Source organism: Trachemys scripta, chromosome 2 (genome assembly GCF_013100865.1).
Source record: "Trachemys scripta elegans isolate TJP31775 chromosome 2, CAS_Tse_1.0, whole genome shotgun sequence".
Taxonomy (NCBI): domain Eukaryota; kingdom Metazoa; phylum Chordata; order Testudines; family Emydidae; genus Trachemys; species Trachemys scripta.
Genome location: NC_048299.1, coordinates 236,426,825 through 236,445,232, shown reverse-complemented (window position 1 = coordinate 236,445,232; position 18,408 = coordinate 236,426,825). Strand labels below are relative to the sequence as shown.

Sequence of the window (18,408 nt, the reverse complement as noted above, 5' to 3'; positions counted from 1 at the left end):
CAACTCCATGAATAGTCCCACTGAAGTTACTGGAACTAATCATGGAGTGTGGTATTGGTAGAAGCTCAGTATAAAAAGCTGCACTCTGGAAGCCATTTGCAATTCACTACTTTTACTGGTACCAGAAAGCCTATGAACAATGCTGCAAATTCTTGACTGTCATCTGCTGGAACATTATCTGTTATCTACCTACAAATATAGAGACCTTTGTTTTGCAGAGCACTCTCATAGCAGGTACTACTCAACATGAGTGAGGGTGGCAAAATCTGGTCCTACATAAAATGAATACATTTTGCACTAAAAAAGCATTGGACGTGCAGAACTAGGTGAAATCCTGACCCTACTGAAGTCAATGGGCACTTTGCCCATTGACTTCAGTGGACCCTAGATTTCCAGCTAGATGTTTAAGAACATCATTAGTTTTGGAGGTATGTGATAGAAGTGACCATGACAAGCAGCTTGGAAAGATATTTCACTTCATAGGCTTATTAGACATGGCAATATTTATCTACTTTATTTATATCTTTACCTTATCTTCAGAGTCAAGAGAAATGTAAATTTCTACCTTTTACATTAAAAGAGGCAGCAGATACTTTTTGATATGTATTTAACTAATTTAAGAAACATCTAAACACACAACTGAGTTTCCTTCTTTAATTATGTGCTATCTTGAAGAAACTTGGCCAGCAATTATTCAAAAATGCATTTTTGAGATGTCCTGAACTAAAAGTTTATTGTCATCAATAAATTATTCAGATCCTCTGTCATGCTGTCTGGAGTGGCTCACAACTGTGAGTGTCTATCTAAGGGCAGACTGACATAAAACAAGGGCAGACACCCCAAACTGGTGGTATGTTCTATAATTAGATTATACCAAGCCAGTAACAAATGTGAACTCCTGGATCACTATAACAGTCTTACCATGGAGTCACAGACAGTCCCCTTAGACTCTCCAGACTAACTTGCCACCCAGACAAACTGAACTTTGTGATGATGGTCACTCGAACCAAAAATGACACCTCATCAGGTTTCTCTCAGTCCCAAAAGACCAGTCCCTTACCCCAGATCAATTGGTACTCTGGATCTTATACCAAAGACAATGCTGGCAGCTATTCTATAGTAAACTAATTTAAGGTTTATTAGGTAAGAAAAGGAAATGAGTTATTGAGAGGTTAAAGCAGGTAAAATATATGTACAGGTGAATCACAGTTTGTAATCTCAAATGATGACAGTGATGTAATAAACTGTCAGTTTCCCAAAAGTCTTTTTAGGGTACCCAGATTGTCTCTGGGGATCTCCACTTTGCATCTGGTACACTTCCCTGTAAGAGTCCAAATAGTTCAGAGATGAAGGATCTTTCCTAAAATCCATATTTATATTTTCTGCTGTCAGAAAGCAAGCTGACAGTCTTTTTACCACATTGGCTTTTCCTTTGATGACAGTGCGTGAGGAATGTACTTTGAGTCTCTGACCTCCTGTCATCGCATACAATGCCCATTTGTTTTTTAATTAGCATTTTTTTTCTGATAAAGTCCCTCATTAGCATTCCACAAGGCTTTTTGATATCTGATGAGTTATTTAGTTGCAGGGGTATGTACAATGTAAATGCTTGTTATTACATTACGACAGGATACAGATAAGTAAAAACAGTGCATGTGACATCCCATTTATGAAGTAAGTTTAAATGCCCAAAACACTTATACATTTAACAAACACTTTGATCTATACCAGTGGTTCTCAAACTTTTTCTTTTGCAGACCACTTGAAAATTGCTGTGGGTCTTGGCGGACCACTTAATGATCTTTACAATCGTTAGCTAATGGTACAAACAACATTTGGAAAGAGCTTTGGATAAAAGTGCTATGTATAAAAAACTTAATAATAATTAATGTTTTTGTTCTACAAATAAAAGCACACAACTCATATTTTAGTATCAGTAGTCTTATCTTTCTAATGGATGGATGTGCCCTCTCTCCCCTGCCACAGCAGCCCCCAAACTGGGGCTGGGAAGGAGGGTTGTCTCTCCCTCTTTCCCCCACTGCAGCACCCACTAAGCAGGGGCTGGGAAGGAGGGAGGTCTCTCACTCTCTCCCCCGCCGTGGCAGCCCCCGAGCTGGGAAATTCGCCTCTTTCTCTGGCCACTGCAGCCCTGCATGTCCTAAATTTGCCCTACCCCCTCTTCTCCTCCCACTTCCCCCTCCCACCTACCTCCTATTACCCCCCAAGTCCACCTCACCTTACATGTGCGTCTTTTCCAGAGTCCAGGCACCTAATTAGTGGGTGGCCCTTCATTCTCTTGTGTTCGACTGTCCAGGTACACATCTTAGAGGGAAATATCCATGGACCACCTGAATAGAGCTTGGACCACAGTTTGAGAACCTCTGATCTATACTAATACACAAGTGAATTGGCCTGAATACGCTCTGACATGATCTGGTCTGCCAGTGTCACACCCTCATTTTCCAGCTCAAATTTCACTCTGCCTTACCGTTTTTGTTTTTCTAAAATACTGTGCTTTAAGATATCAATTTACTGCTACCCATTCACTCAGTTCTTTATAAGCCAAAGTAGCCCCTTTGCCTTTCAAGTTATTATCTTCCTCATTTTCGAGACATTGGGCCAAATTCACCTCTGATATAAGGGGATACCTATGTTGAAGTCAATGTAATTGCATCCATTTAAAGCCAAACTTGAATTTGGTGCACAATCCTGTGACATTGTTGCAAGTGTATGGCGATATTAAGGTTTGAGGCATCATTTGTGGATTTGAGGGTTTGGGGTTTTTTTTGCTCTCTAGACAATTGAAGTTCAAAATCATATTTTGCAATCAACTTTCATGATAAATACAAGGTTATCTATGCCCTATTTTTATTTTTCTGAGGAGATTACAGAAGAAAATATAAGATTCTCTAGTCAAGATAATCAAGTAATAATTTCCCTAAACAGCACCATTTTAAAGTTTCCCCGGGCAAACCATCATAGTACTTCAAGACTAAAAGTCAATAGGCACGCTCTGCATGAAATAAATACTGTATTTGAACTGAATTGCATTAGGGATGAAATCATCCCATTATATCCAGACTGCAGATCTCATAAGAAGGATGTGCACCATAATTGTTACTCATCCAACCTTCTGGTTTTGCACTGAAAAATATAGCAATGGTAAACTGAACCATGATCTTTCCAGATTGCTGGACATGAAGGTATGCAGGAGCTTTGTGTGTAGGAGGGTCTCCCCACACAATAGGTGTAGGAAGAGGGCACATTGAAGCCAAATAGCAATATGACACTATTGTGAGAATGCAGATTTTGGTATGAAGTGTAATTTAATGCTACGCTAAGGAGATTTCATTTTCTCCTAACACCATGCAAATATTGAGTAACAGAAAACTGAAACTGATGTGACCATGTATGTGTTAAGAATCATTCCCAGGGAGAATGCACAATGAGGTATTAATCATGTGAAGGACCATGGGAGTGTTCTGGGATATATAATATGTTTGGATGCAACATCTGTGTGCATGTCCCTGTACATGTAGGGCAGAGGTTCTCAAACTGGGAAATGGGCTCGGAATGTATTAGGGGAGGGGGGCATGAGAAGCTTTAGGGGAAAAAAAACATACTGCACACATTTTACCCACAGCAATGAATAACTAGCAAAGCTGATTCCTCTAGAAATACCAGGTCCTTAGATGGCGCCGTGCATTTGACTCTAGATGGCGCTGTGCATTTTTACAGATTTCTGGTTATACAATGCATTATACAAAGTCGTTGCCATATGTATGTTAATCTGGTTGCTACACCGCCGCATGCACATTTAATTGTAAGCATTGACCACCATTGCAGTTTTGCTTTTGCTCTTATTACAATGGATCCATGGCTCTGTTTGAATCAATACCTTACTGTTTCTAATATTTAGTGAGAGTTGCATGTTGATTTTTTTTTAATTGGTGTATGTACTTGTGTGGTGGGGGGGACATAAACAACTACAGACACAAAGAAGGAGGGCACGATCAAATACGTTTGAGAACCACTGAGTAGGGTATTTGGGTATTTTCTCCATTTCTCAGCTGAAGCAAAAATGTGATGTAAAGGTCTAGAGATTTTGATAACATAAGGGTAAATTGTAATGCTGTACAATGACTATAGCTTTTCTGCCTCAGTTGGTACAGAAAATTATGACCAGAGGGCACATTTTGCGTTCTACACTCAGTCTCCTCTGTGTGAGATGACTGAATGATTTGGCCTCATAGTTGGGCATGTTACAAGTTTGATAGCCAAGTACCAAAATAAATCCACATGTGCAGATGTGCCTTTGCTATGCACCTCTGTCACAGCAAAATCCAGTGGGAGGCCCACAAGAGAGCGAATATGTCACTTTTTGACTGTTATCCCTGTTTTTCTGCTAAAGGGCAAGATTTCGTCATAGAACTGCAAAGCCAGGCCAGCCCTGTTTCCTGGTGGTAATGGTCTGTGTCATGTTTGGTTCCTGACTCTAGCTTCTTATTTCCCAGTCCAAAAGATGCTCAGAATGAAGAAGACTGGAAGAAAGTGACATGTCCCCTCCCCCCTGCCCGCCACCCACCTCACTCACATCCACCACTGACTGAGTCTGTTAAAAAGCAACCTTGCTATTCTCCCAAAAGCCTCCATCTAGTGCTCCTTAGCCAGTGGCTGGAACATGAGTAACTTGAGGAGAATTTCCTGTGATCCCTCACAAAGATGCAGGTGATTCTCTCCCTCGGCCTCAGCAGAAAGAGCCATGACCAAGTTATAGTAACCAAAGTTGTAAACTCAGATTTTAGATTTTTAATAACTTGATTAAAGAGAAATATTTGGTTAAATTGTCAAATATGGGGCCAAATTTAATCCCCATATCTACAGTCCTGCTTTCTTTTCTCAGTTGCCCTTCCACATGTTCCTCTTTACTTCTATGCTTTTTTGTTACGTTTTTTATATGAGTAGGTGGAATCCACAAATCAGACTATAGAGTAATAGTGTTGTCCAGTGCTAAATGCCCTGTGAGTGCCTCAACACTTCACAGGATTGAGAGCAAAGTGAGATGAAACTTCTAAATTGCACATATCTCAACATAGTTCTGTCCATCCAGTCTCCATCCTTGGAAAGGAAGGAAGAGGTATAGCAATTTTGAAAAAATCTGTTTTTGTTTATTTTGTTTACTGCTCAAAAATGGTAAAATACACCAAAATAACTCCTTAAAGAAGCACATTCTGTAGGAAGATCACTTGCTCATCTAAGTAACTGCAAGAACTTAAGCTGCCTCTCCCCTCTTTTCAGGATGCTAACAAACAGTTAGCTATCAGACTGATACGAACAATCAGTTTAGCCTGCATGAATCTGGGCAATAGCAGCTGTTCCAATGTGATTTTAATCTACACAGGCATAGGAAAGCTCTCCCTAAGATATGATAATCAAAAGTAGTCTCATTGACATAGGAGCTTCAGAGTGTGAACAGGATGAATGCCCATGTATATCTAATTCCCATGATGATGTTGTTTTATTTCGCATTTTGCCTTTTACGAGAGCTGAGAAAGAACAGCTATTTGGTTCCTTAGACTCTAGAAATTCCAATTAAACTCACAGTCCCTGTGTTTGCTGCCTGAGGGGGGAAACACGGTCAGAACACAAAGCCGTAAGCTGTATACTCTTTAAAGAGAGGCATTACATCAATCCTGTTAAAAACTGCCTGTTTTGATTGATCTTAAAATGTCTAGTCCTTTCATTCCTTGCTGCTTTTTTCAGATGAACTATATAGTATATTAAAACAACAAGGAATCCGGTGGCTATAGTATAATAGTAACAACTCACAAAGCACCTAAAACAAATGTCTCATTTTTGTCTGAGTAGCCCTCTCTAGTAAAGGGTATAATTTATAATTGATCTTATTTTCAGGAAGAAATACAACTATTCATGTAACAAAATCTATTAGCAACATAATGGTGAGGTAGAAATAATTCCTTCTTCCATTAATTGGCTTTAACATGACTAGCGGAGATAGACCCGGTGTTATGATCTCAGCTAAAGTGACTTACACTCAAGTGAAATCTTGGCCCTGCTGTCTTCAGTGGGAGTTTTGTCTTTGACTCCAACAGATCCAAGATTTCACCATAAGACACTGAGCATTCTCTTCTTTCTTAGAGCCAGACATGCTCCCTAGCCCCTTATATGTTCCACCAAACAAGGTGAGGACAGGCTATGGGAAGGCTGCAGAAGGGTATTTGCATCAGTTGCTCACCATGCAACAGTGCTCTGTGGATGCTCTCTATGTGGCATGGAGAGAGCCAGGACTGGAAGGAAAGCAGAGCCTGTGGCTCCACAATGATGCAGAACCCCTATTGAAAATCCCCACTGTGAGGAGGTAGAGAAGGGGAGGAAGCAATCATTATTACTGCAGCCCATGGGCTGTTCCAGTTGCTGGGGTGCAGTTGTGCTAGTGCGCTTTGCACTGGAAGAAGGAGAGGATTCCTTTGGCCCCAAGCCCTGGCACAGATCCCGAATCTGCCCCTTGGTGTTCCTTCACCTATTCAAGAAAAAGACGTCTGGCATCACAAAATATTTAAATTAAAAGCCACCGTATTTTCTTGATGTATGTGTACTCTAAATATTGGAACCAAATCACTATTTTATTATTCACACCAAGATTCCAACAAACTTTCTTAAAGTTATTAGCAGTAAACCCTAATTTTTACAAAGGTCTTCACAAAAACCTTCTTAAAATCAGGAGTTTATTAAAAGGTACAATTCAAATTGGACTGAAAATACACTTTAATTAATACAATAGAAACAGAGGTACAATCATCTGGGGTTGGGCTGGTGGGCACAGAGGTATTTTGGATTACACAAACTCATCAAATCAGAGTTCGGAAGGTGGATTTTACCTGAATTTCAATCCAAAAGGAAGCTTAAACTCAGATCCATCTTACCTTGGATGGAAACAAGTGAAGCATAGGTCTCTGCTCTCCAGGAAGAAGACCAAGTGCACTGGGGTAGGTAGGACTTTGACAGGAGGAAGTTCACAGAGATGGCTGGGTGTCTCATAGGGACAGTGAGATGAGTGTACTATATATCGGGAGAAATCTCTCTCTGAGGAGAGTAGTGTGGGGGAAAGAGTGAGAGTGGAAGCGCACAAGCTCAGATATGATCACTGCAGCTTTCACGCTACTCCATCCTCCTGCCTTTACTCCTTTATCTTTCTATAGTTGTCTTTCCCCTCTGACAGTCCTTACCAGGACAGACATGTTCAGAGCTGCTCTGCCCCTTCTTTCCCCACTTCCCTCATTCCCTCCCTTCCTTTTCTCTCCTCCCTTTTGCTGCTCCCCATGAACAGCTCAGTATTAAGTGGTGGGATTGCAACATCTGCAATAAATAAACTAGTCATTACCCAGTGCAGGTGACTTGAGTTTATTTGCATAATGCAATCTTGTTGATTAATATGTCTTGAATCTTATTTTTTAATTAGAAAAGAAAATCTTTGATTTAAAGTTTTGGATGGCTGCATATCTACAGAAAAATGTGATTTGCATGACATTTATCTCATCCAAAATCTGAGAAGCAACTCACTGCACATACAAACAACTGAACTTTATTATGATATATGAGAAAGCTGCATTAATGCAGCATTGTGGCTGAGCTTTTGCATGCCCAGGAATCAGATTTTTTTTAATGGCAAGAGTTTTTTATAATTGTGGTAGATTGGGAAATCTTATAAAAGTAAATGATCTTCAGAGTCAAGCTTTCATCTCTGTGATGTGCAGAATTTATATTTATTTGTATTGAGGTAGTTCATGGGCACCTCAGTCATGGACCAGGACCCCATGGTGCTAGGCACTGTATAAACACAGAGCAAAGAGAGGCCTTGTCCCAAAAAGTTTATTTACCAGAACACTATGAATGGGATATGAGAAGGTACCTGAGTCCTCTCTTTGCTTCTTTTGCACAGTATTTAATACATTTTTAAAGAGACAAAAATGGTTTTTTAAGGGTACAAAGGATATTCCTAACAATAAAGGGCCTGATGCTGCAAGTAGTTCTGTGCATCCAAGGTGGATCAGTGAAGAGAGGAAACAGAGGGAAAAGGAAGCTGGAGGATAAAATGGACATTCTTCTTTCAGCAGAAGCTTATTGATTGCTATTCTAGCCACTCTTAATTCACTTGCTACTCTACAAAGCTAAATTTGGAATACTGATGAGTTCCCAATTTGGGTCCCAATCCTGAACTTGCACTTGTGTTTAAACTTTAAGCTAATGAGGAATCCCATTGGACCTGATGGGACTGCTCACGCATTTAAAGTTCAATGTGTACATACATTTTTTACAGGATTGGGGTCTAACCTGGCAACAGATCTATTTGCTAAACTGGGGGCGGAGGCACAGGTCGGAGGAGGGGTTGTGTTTTTATTTTGACTAAAAAACAAGTTGAAAGTAGCTGATGGGCCAAGAACTGCTGCTGAAATGGCAGCTGGGTTCATGGGTATGACCTGAACATAGTCCAAAGAAGTTTAAAAAGAGAAAAGTTAGAGTCCAACGAACATTAAATACATTTAAAACAGTAGAGAAAAACTGTTTATAATTCCCTGATTTCTCTTGTTCTTCTACTATGAAGCATTTTTCATATTGCAAGAATACACATCTCTCCACTCCAATTTTTCAAATTAATGCCATTTGCTATAACACCATACCTTCCCCGGGGTGTGTATTAGTAATCTACTGATCCCCTTCTGCATAACTGAAAAACATTCAAGGCATTTACTAATAGCCTAACACTGCACACCTTGGAGTGGTTTATTGCTGTAATATAACTCTCTTCACTTTCCCATAGCTGTCCTGGCTCTGGGGTAAAGAAGAAGAAGTAAAAAGGAATATAAACCTATTTTTGTCACTAAATAAAGACTATAGCACACACAGGGAGCAGATCTGTGCTGTAAAAAGGTTGCACTTTCACACAGACTTTTCAGACTGTAACCACGCTTTAAGAATTGTTTTACTAATGCCCTTTCCCAACAAAGCTACAAACAGAACCAAGTGTATTCGTTAGAGTTAGTTACCTGTTTTGTAGCCCACTGATGCTACATAAGGCATCCAACTGATCATAGTTTACCCTCTTAGAAGTTTTTTTCTTATCTGCAAATAATAAATAAAAACATGTGGATGAGATCTTTAGAATGAATCCAGATTTTACAAGATATGCAGACGTACAGACAGAGCCCAAAATATAGTATTAGAAGTATTGCAACTCCCATTCAAATTAGCAGCTCACTTCAACCTCAGGTTCTTCTGCTATAGGCTTGAACTTGAGCTGCTAAACCAAGTTGTCTTGTCTTCACTGCTACCAAGTTAGCTAACATGAGATAATAACACACCTTTTTACAGTGACTATATTAATGATACCATCTTCAGAGTTCCACAGCGGTAAGGGAAGTTTACAGAAAGTCTTACATCTAAAGAGATGCGCACTCATTTTAGCATCACAGCCGCTCTATCACTGCTTTAAGACACAATCCATGCACCATGCAGCCCTTCCTGAGGTTGGACTTTATTAAGCAAATGAACAGAAATTCTAACTCAAGCCTTCATTGGCTTGCTCCTACTGTTCCTAGTATAAGTTGCTCAGGCCTCCGCTAGGTCCTCCATGCCTCAAAACCAAAAATCTCTTCAACGGGGCACCCCAGCTTTCAAGTCTGCTTTCTTCCTTTTGACTCCTTCCAGCTAGCAAGCCCTTGCTCCAGGCTGGATATTGGTAGCAGGTGTGGTGGTGTGGGGCCAGGACAAATAATTAATTCCTTTCTGCCCTTGTCCAATGTGGGCTCTGTCCACCTCATCTCAGCAGCCAACTTATTAATATGTGAGCACAAGGAATTTGAGATTTGATAGACTCCGTGAACTAGTTTGTGGCAAAATCACTGGTGTATTCACGTTGATTGCTCACTGTAATTTTAATGTTGCCTAGAAACAAGTGGTGTTTAGGACCTTGCAGCTTGCAAAGACTAAAAGAAAAACATCCCAGTACTGAGCTGCATTAGCTAAGGATGGGTCATTTACAATTTCCCCATATACCCCCACAACTATTTTCCTTTCATAGTTATGCAACCTGAGTCCCTTGAAATAATTGGCCTGATAACAGGGTGTTTTCTATTTTTTTCTAATGTATCCTTATATAATGCCTTGCAGGCTGCATGTTGCAGTTAGATACAACTGTTGTCCTCTATGCTGAGTGCCAGCTCATCAGGAGAGCAGGCCATCTAGAAACTTCACACTGCCCAGTCCTGCAGCAAGAACACATGTTTTTTGGCTCCAGACTTCACAGTGTAGAAATGTAGATTCTCAGCCTTTGGGCCAATGTCAGTGAACCATCCTGTACCATGGGGGATGGAGTGACCTGCGGAACATAGATAGAGTAGGGTTTTCGCCTGAAAAGTGACATACAAGGGCTGTGCTGATTGAACAGCCTCCATCAGCTGGACTCCCATGCTGTCCTGGTGGATTCTGAAGTTAACTACAATGATTGGAAACTAGGGCTGTCGATTGATCGCAGTTAACTCATGCGATTAACTAAAAAAATTAATCACAATTTTAAAAATTAATCATGATTAACCACAGTTTTAATTGCACTGTTAAACAATAGAATACCAATTGAAATTTATTAAATATTTTGGATGTTTTTTACATTTTCAAATATATTTATTTCTATTAGAATCAGAATACAAAGTGTACAATGCTCACTTTATATTATTTTTATTACAAATATTTACACTGTAAAATGATAAACAAAAGAAATAGTATTTTTCAATTCACCTCATACAAGTACTATAGTGCAATCTCTCTCTCATGAAAGTGCAACTTACAAATGTATCATGGAATATCAGGCTTGGAAGGGACCTCATCTAGTCCAACCCCCTGCTCAAAGCAGGAACAATTCCCCAGACAGATTTTTGCACCAGATCCCTAAATGGCCCCCTCAAAGATTGAATTCACAACCCTGAAGAGTAGCAAGCCAATGCTCAAACCACTGAGCTATCCCATTTTTTTGTTATACATCTGCACTCACAAATTTTAGCAAATCTGGCATGTAAATATCTTGCAATGCTGGCTATAACAGTACCGTGCAAACACCTGTTCTCACTTTCAGGTAGCTTTGTAAACAAGAAGCGAGCAGCATTATCTCCTGCAAATGTAAACAAACTTGTTTGTCTTAGCAATTGGCTGAACAAGAAGTAAGACTGAGTGTACTTGTAGGCTCTAAAGTTTTACATTGTTTTATTTTTTAATGCAGTTATTTTTTGTTCCCAATTCTACATTTGTAAGTTCAACTTTCATGATAAAGAGATTACACTATAGTACTTGTATGAGGTGAATTGAAAAAAACTATTTCTTTTGTTTTTTACAGTGCAGATATTTGTAATAAAAATAACTATAAAGTGAGCACTGGACACTTTGTATCCTGTGTTGTAACTGAAATCAATATATTTGAAAATGTAGAAAACATCCAAAAATATTTAAATAAATGGTATTCTATTATTGTTTAACAACGTGATTAATCATGACTAAATGTTTTAATCGCTTGACAGCCCTAGTAGACACCCCAAGGAAGGGTAGGTGAGCAGGCAGACAGGCGAGTGCAACACTGCCTGCCCTCCATTGAATCCACCCTGCAGCACAAAGAAGTGCAGAATTACACCTTCCTGCACCACAGTCAGTGAATCTGGTTCTTTGTCATCTCATTGGCTAAGTGGCCAGGACATGGGACATAGCCTTTGTTTCCTTTATGGTGTCAGGCCTACCAGGAGTAACAGCTAAGAAAAGGTGTTCAGCAATGACTGGAGGTGAAATCCTGTCCCCACTAAAGTCAATGGCAAACTACTGTTGACTATAATGGGGCCATGAGTTCACCCAGTCTGACGTTATATGATTAAAATATGATCATGTCGATTATTGTTGTCACCGCTGTTATATAATCACAACAAATCTTGTACAAAGTGTGTCACGTAAGGCGTCTATGAAAAAGTTATGATTTGCTTACTATGATTATCCTATTTGTATGCATGTAACAATTTTGTCCCTGAAGTTATGAATATTGACTATGCACCTGTATTTCAAATATGTTTGCTCCTATGATAACATTCACAAGGTATTTAGTCAGCATATTCTGAAGGGACTATTCAAGTTGAATGGCCCATCAAAAAATACTTTACGTACTATGGACCATAGAAGACACCTATCTATACTTAATGGACTTTCATGTGAACGTTCTAACTAGAATGGGTGATGGCCCCTGCTATGACTCAGCGAAGCATGCAAGGGCATGTGATGAGGCCATGTGACACTAAACTCCATCTTGTTACCTGTATTTTTCCACAAGCTGTGCGGAGGGCTTTGTTTGAAACAATTGTTTTCCCTCCACATGGCAGAAGCTATAAAAGGCCCAAGAAGCATTTCCATTTTGCTTCTTTCCTGCTCAAACCTCTGGACAAGGGACTGAGGACCTTCCAATTAATTGGAAGCAAATGGAGACTTACAAGCCCGCAGTTTATTCCATCACTGCTACAAGACTGATCCAAGAACTTTGCAATTATTGTATGTATTTAATTCCTTTAACCAATTTTAACTCTCATCTTTCTTTTTATAAATAAACCTTTAGATATTAGATACTAAAGGATTGGCAACAGCGTGATTATTGGGTAACACCTGAGTTATATATTGACCTGGGTATGTGGCTGGTCCTTTGGGATCAGAAGAAGCCTTTTGGTTGATTCAATTGGTCTTAAATAACCACTCATCATTAAGTCTAGTGTTTTTGGTGGTGATACAAGGACTGGAATATTGCTTTTCTGACTTCTTGTTAGCTAGTGTGGTGAAACAGAAGTTTACTTTTGTTGCTGGTTGGGTATATCTTATAGAAGAATAACCACCCATTTTGGAATGTGTCTGCCCAATTTTCAGCAGTTTGTCCTGAATTTGGTATTCTCAGTTGTGACCCACTGAGGCACAGTGACAGCCAGCATGTTTAAATCCTACTTGGTTTAGGAGGGAAGCTTTTTGTTGTTTTCAGACTGCTCTTCCACTTCTATAGGCAGGACAAATTTTCATGGACTACTGAACCCAACATGCAGATGCCTTGCAGCAAGAGGCTTTAAGAAAGGTGTGATTGCTATTTACAATCCCAGGTACCAGCTCTCAACTGCCAGAGTTCTTTTTACCCAGTACTAGCAGAACTGCATACAACTTGTTAGACTTTCACTTCAGAAAATACTAGGAAAAATATACTGCTCTTTCTAAACAGCAGCACCTGCCCTCCAAAATTACAGAATGAAAATCTGACATCCCCAAATTAATGGCACTTTTATTTCACATTTCCAGATGATGAAAAGTTTGACTTGGTACACAGCAAATCCTTGGTGGGAGGAGAGAGCTGTCTACAAATTAATCAGCAATGACAGATGCCACCATCTAATTATAGAACTGAGATGTGCAAAGAACTATAATGAAAACTGATTACTATCCACATAATTTCTACAATTTTAATTTTAATAAATGCTTTAAATGACTGATTACACAATTAAGTCACATTTTGCCTCCACCATCCCTAGTTATAAAGTCCTGCGGCAATATACTCATACTTTATACCCTAGTCCTATTAGTTCACTTTATTCTATAGAACTAATTTTATATTGCATTTTCTGGAACAGAAATCTTATATTTATATATTATTTACATAAATAGACATAATATGTCACATCCAGAACAACTTGGCATTACTTTTAAGTCACAAAGCATACAGGTAAATAAGCATATCATCCTCACCCCTTTCTCAATACACCTCTACCCCGATATAATGCTGTCCTCGGGAGCCAAAAAATCTTACCGTGTTATAGGTGAAACTGCGTTATATCGAACTTGCTTTGATCCGCCAGACTGCGCAGCCCCGCCCCCCTGGAGCACTGCTTTACCGCGTTATATCCGAATTCGTGTTATATTGGGTCACGTTATATCGGGGTAGAGGTGCACAAACATACACCCCAAATAAATAGTCCAAGCCAAACCTGGGCCTCGAACTTAGCTCTCCTCAAAAGCCTGAGAAAGCATGTATGTAGCCAGGTAGTCACCCACCTGTCACATATAACTATAAACTTGGTGTACACATTTGGTATCTGTGTGCATAGTCCAAGCATACACAAATACAGCAATGCAACTGCATGTGCCCCAGCTTTGTAACTCTGGCCCATAATGTTTTACCTTTGGACAAAATGTTTAGTTTACCAAAAAGGGCTTTGCACATGGATGGACATAAGTATTTTTAAAATAATACTTCAAGTCCTGAAGTGTTATAATCAACTTGTAACCATCCATTCAAAATGCCCCATTCTGTGAACAGAATAACATTATCCTGTGCTATAGGACTTAATGATAGAGGACCGTATGCTGCTGGGACCAGGGTGGGAAAAAAGAGATGTAAAATATTTCAAGAAAAGTTTTTGAAAACATGAAAGTCTAAATTGGCACAGATGCTTAACTGCCGTGAGGGTCCCTGGGCATGTAGCATGTGCCTAATGAAGCAGTGCTAGTATAGCCTTTGGATGTATGCAGCACATTCAACTGCCCCTGACTCATCACTGAAAATAATTAGGCCAAACTAAATGTTATAGGATGAGTGCCAGGAATGTGTTTCACTCAAGGTGTAAATGTCATAAGCCCTTCAATTGGAGACAAAAGGTCCAAATTAGCTTCCTTAAAGGCTAGGGACATACATATTATTAAAGCATGAGTTTCATTTTTAAACACAATAAGTTAAAATATAAGTGTTTTTCTACTTCTCAGAGTGAGTATTTCCTGTTTCTGTGCCCAATCAACTGACAGTCATTACTTCATTCATTTTAATTCCAGCAAATTAGTTTTATTTTTTCATCTTTCTTAGTAAGTCTATGTGACAGATGGAAAACTATCAGTTTTGGAGCTCACATTCTTTACTGTTCAGGGATTTTCATAGGGTTTCCAAATAAGAATGGGCCAGATAACTGTTCAGCTGAAGATTGCTGCTCTTTTCTGAGTTTATTGAGCCAATCGTTTCAGAGCACACAAAAAGATTAGCTGTCCTAAGGGTGAAATCTTGGCCCCACTGAAGTCAATAGGAATTTTGCCACTGACTTCAGCGGGGCCAATTTCTCACCCGTGGTGTTTGTCTGACACAGTTACGTCCTCATCCTAAGAAATGCAGAACCCCTATTGAGCACCCATCACTCTTATGGAAATCAGTGGAGGAGCTCTGCAGCTGCTCCATCCCTATCCAGATCAGGCTCTGAGCAAACAGGGCTAATTTCCAAAGGAAATTAAGTGCAACATGAATACAAAAGAATTTCAAAAGCGTGAGCATGAAACACATAGTCTCCACTCATTTCACAGATCTAGAAGGAAGCTGTTTTCTCCTTCTCTTCCATTGCATCAGTTCTCTGACCTAAGATCACTGTGAAGAGGTGACAGAAAAGCCATTTTAACATATCACAGTCCGTACTCCACAACCCAAGGCCATTCCAAAAGACATTTATGTCATGAGCTGTAATAGTGACTCCACAAGTGTCATTCCAGGACACATTTGGGGGCAGGAGCCCTAGAATTGATATCTGGCTGATAAATACTTGAATGTATTTAAACCTAATTGATTTATTATTCTTTTTTAAATGATGGAAACTCTGAACACCCACCTGGCCTACAACAGCAACAGTTTTCAAAGAAGCAGAACACCCCTGGTGGGATACTCAGAAACGCCAGCTCTGCTGCCACCGAAGGTAATGGGAAAACTCCCATCTGGGTGATTCAGTGGAAGCAGGATGAGGCCCAAGCACTTTTGAAAATCCCACCCTTAGTGTACATTTTTCATTTAGAAGAAAGAAAACATTATCCCTCCACCTAACCCTAGGAAAGATCTTCCATATAAAGAAATAACACAAAGGAGAATGTTTTGCTTGAAGAGGGACTGTCTGTCTAGTACCCTCCTCCAGACAAAGAATTAAAAAAAATAGTAGCTTCATGAGTAAAATATTCCATTCTTTGCATTCCTAGAAACAGCCAGAGTCATGGTTGTCATAATGTTGAAAAGCTACCTTGATTATTTCATTTTCATCCTATAATCTTTGCGGTTTCAGCAATATCTTATATACTTTACAGTCTTTATGCCAGACAGTATTGGGTTTTGGTGGGGGGGTTTTCCCCTTATATCACACTAGTGGCACCAGTCCAATGGATTTTAATAGTTACACTTGAATTATTTTCATATAAATTCAATATTTTTTTAAAACATAAAATAAAATTTCAAATGAGAAAAAGGTTTATAACCCTAAGGAAATTATTTATCTAGCATCCTAAATGTCCTCAGTACTGGGCAGACAAATACAAATATCTCATACAATAATATCTAGACCTTAAGAAATTTTATAAATGAATGCTGCAAACAAAGAAATAAAAACATTCATATGTAAATATTTCAGCATGAAAACTAGTTCCATTGGCTTGTAAAAAAAATCCAATTAAACCCACGACTAGTCCCATTACAGCAGGGATTTAGCAATGCTCCTATAGCAATTAGGTTTTTTTCAGCAGCAGCAAAAAGAGTTACACACTCACAAGTTTGTGCTTTGCTGGGAGCTGAAGTAGAAACAGCAAGAGGCAGCAACATGGTCTCTTCTGAGGGAGCCCCAGTGGAATCCCAACTCCCCCTCCCCTGCCTCTCACCCCCTCCTTCAGGTGAGGTCACAGAGAAAAAGCCAGCATGATTCTCCCAGGTCATAAAGACACATGCTATCTTGTCAACATTCAAGCCAGCAACCTATGATTATTCAGAGTGCCACTGTCCCCCTCTAGTGGCTGGACTACCAGACATTGAGGAGCCCGCTACAGCCTAGCAATAATAGACCTAGATATTTTATATCATACAATAGAAACTCATGATTTTAGAGACAGATACCGACTGAGACTGACCCACCCAGGGTCATTGTGTTACAGTATTGCCAGTCCCAAGCATTCAAAAATAATGAGATTGGCTTAAGAGAAAATCAAGAGATTTAAAAATATAATAATTTAGGATTCTTTTTATTCCCAGTGGCTTGAGGTTTTAGGGCCAGGTTTTTAACGTTTTTCTCTCCAACAAGAGGACTAGAAACTTACTGGATTTCTAAATGAAAGCTGAGATGAGACCCTCATCTAAACATGACTCCACTAAATATTGTGAGACTTGCAATAAAAATCAAGAGTTGGCAACAGCATCCTCCTCTGACTGGAGTGTTGGTCAGAGTGACTGATCAGGAGTGCCTGAAGAGTCATTGATCCCAGGGCCGGCTCCAGGCACCAGCTTGTCAAGCAGGTGCTTGGGGTGGCCTATCCAGAGAGGGGTGGCACGTCCAGGTATTCGGTGGCAATTCGGCAGACGGTCCCTCACTCCGCCTGGGAGAGAATCTCCCGCCAAATTGCCGCCGCAGATCGCTTTTTTTGTTTTGTTTTGGCTGCTTGGGGCGGCCAAAACCCTGGAGCCGGCGCTGATTGATTCAAATGATTCAATTTCTCATTAAGGAAGAAAATTCTATGCAAATCTGTTAAGCCTTCTAGTTTCCTCAGGTGACTCCTGATGTCTTTCCACAGCTCCTGCGTAACTGCCCGAATCTCCCTTCTTAGTGGCTAGGTAGTTACCTAGTGAACCTCAATAGGGGCCTCATGCAATGGAGACAGAATGAAGACCCAAGTGCGGAAGAAGAGGCCACAGCAATGTCCCTGCAACAGGAAAGAGCCACAGCCACAAAGGGAATAGGAAAATACACCCTGTTGGTAGGATTGGGTCACTGCATCTCAGCACATGCAAGCAGCAGTGTCTGGTGTGCAGCTGGGATTGCTCTGTAAGTATTAGCAACAAAGAAGCTCAGCTCGTAGTCCTCTCCGATTGTCAAAGCTAGTTTTACATCAGATGTTAGCAATTCACAAAAAGCACACCATGGAAACTATTTATGCATAATACAAGACATATAATAATATATCTCTATGGATTAAATAATAAGTACTTCTCTATGTGATCAACAGCTACATAAACGCTTTTTTTCAGCTGCATTAAAGAAAAGAAATGTACAAGGAGTCCGAACTTGACATTTCCTTAGTTTCAAAAAATTAGCTAACAGAAGTTTCAGGTACTACACCTATTACCAAGTCCCCACACCAATTGTTATAGTTTTTCAGCCATATTGTCTTACTTTTAAAACATTCCTGTCACTTCTGCTTCTATTTCAAAGACTCAGACAAACTACCAGGAAAACTGACTATAGAGAAGTAGTGAAAGTGACTATCCAGAAAGTGCAATAAAATGCATAAAGTATACAAATAGAGAAATAGCTCATTTTTTCTTAATCCCTAAATTAC

At 39.7% G+C, this 18,408-nt stretch overlaps 1 protein-coding gene across 1 annotated transcript in view; it reads right to left on the bottom strand.

Annotated features, from left to right (window-relative positions):
- The window catches only part of CNBD1 (cyclic nucleotide binding domain containing 1), a 291,357-nt gene extending 274,562 nt beyond the window's left edge, over positions 1 to 16,795 (bottom strand). The window contains exons 1-2 of the mRNA XM_034759583.1: positions 16,633 to 16,795; positions 9,066 to 9,141 (exon numbers count right to left, since the gene is read on the bottom strand). Of these exons, the coding sequence (XP_034615474.1) occupies positions 9,066 to 9,141; positions 16,633 to 16,795 (239 nt within the window). The remainder of the gene's footprint in view (positions 1 to 9,065; positions 9,142 to 16,632) is intronic.
- Between the last annotated feature and the right edge of the window lie 1,613 nt (positions 16,796 to 18,408).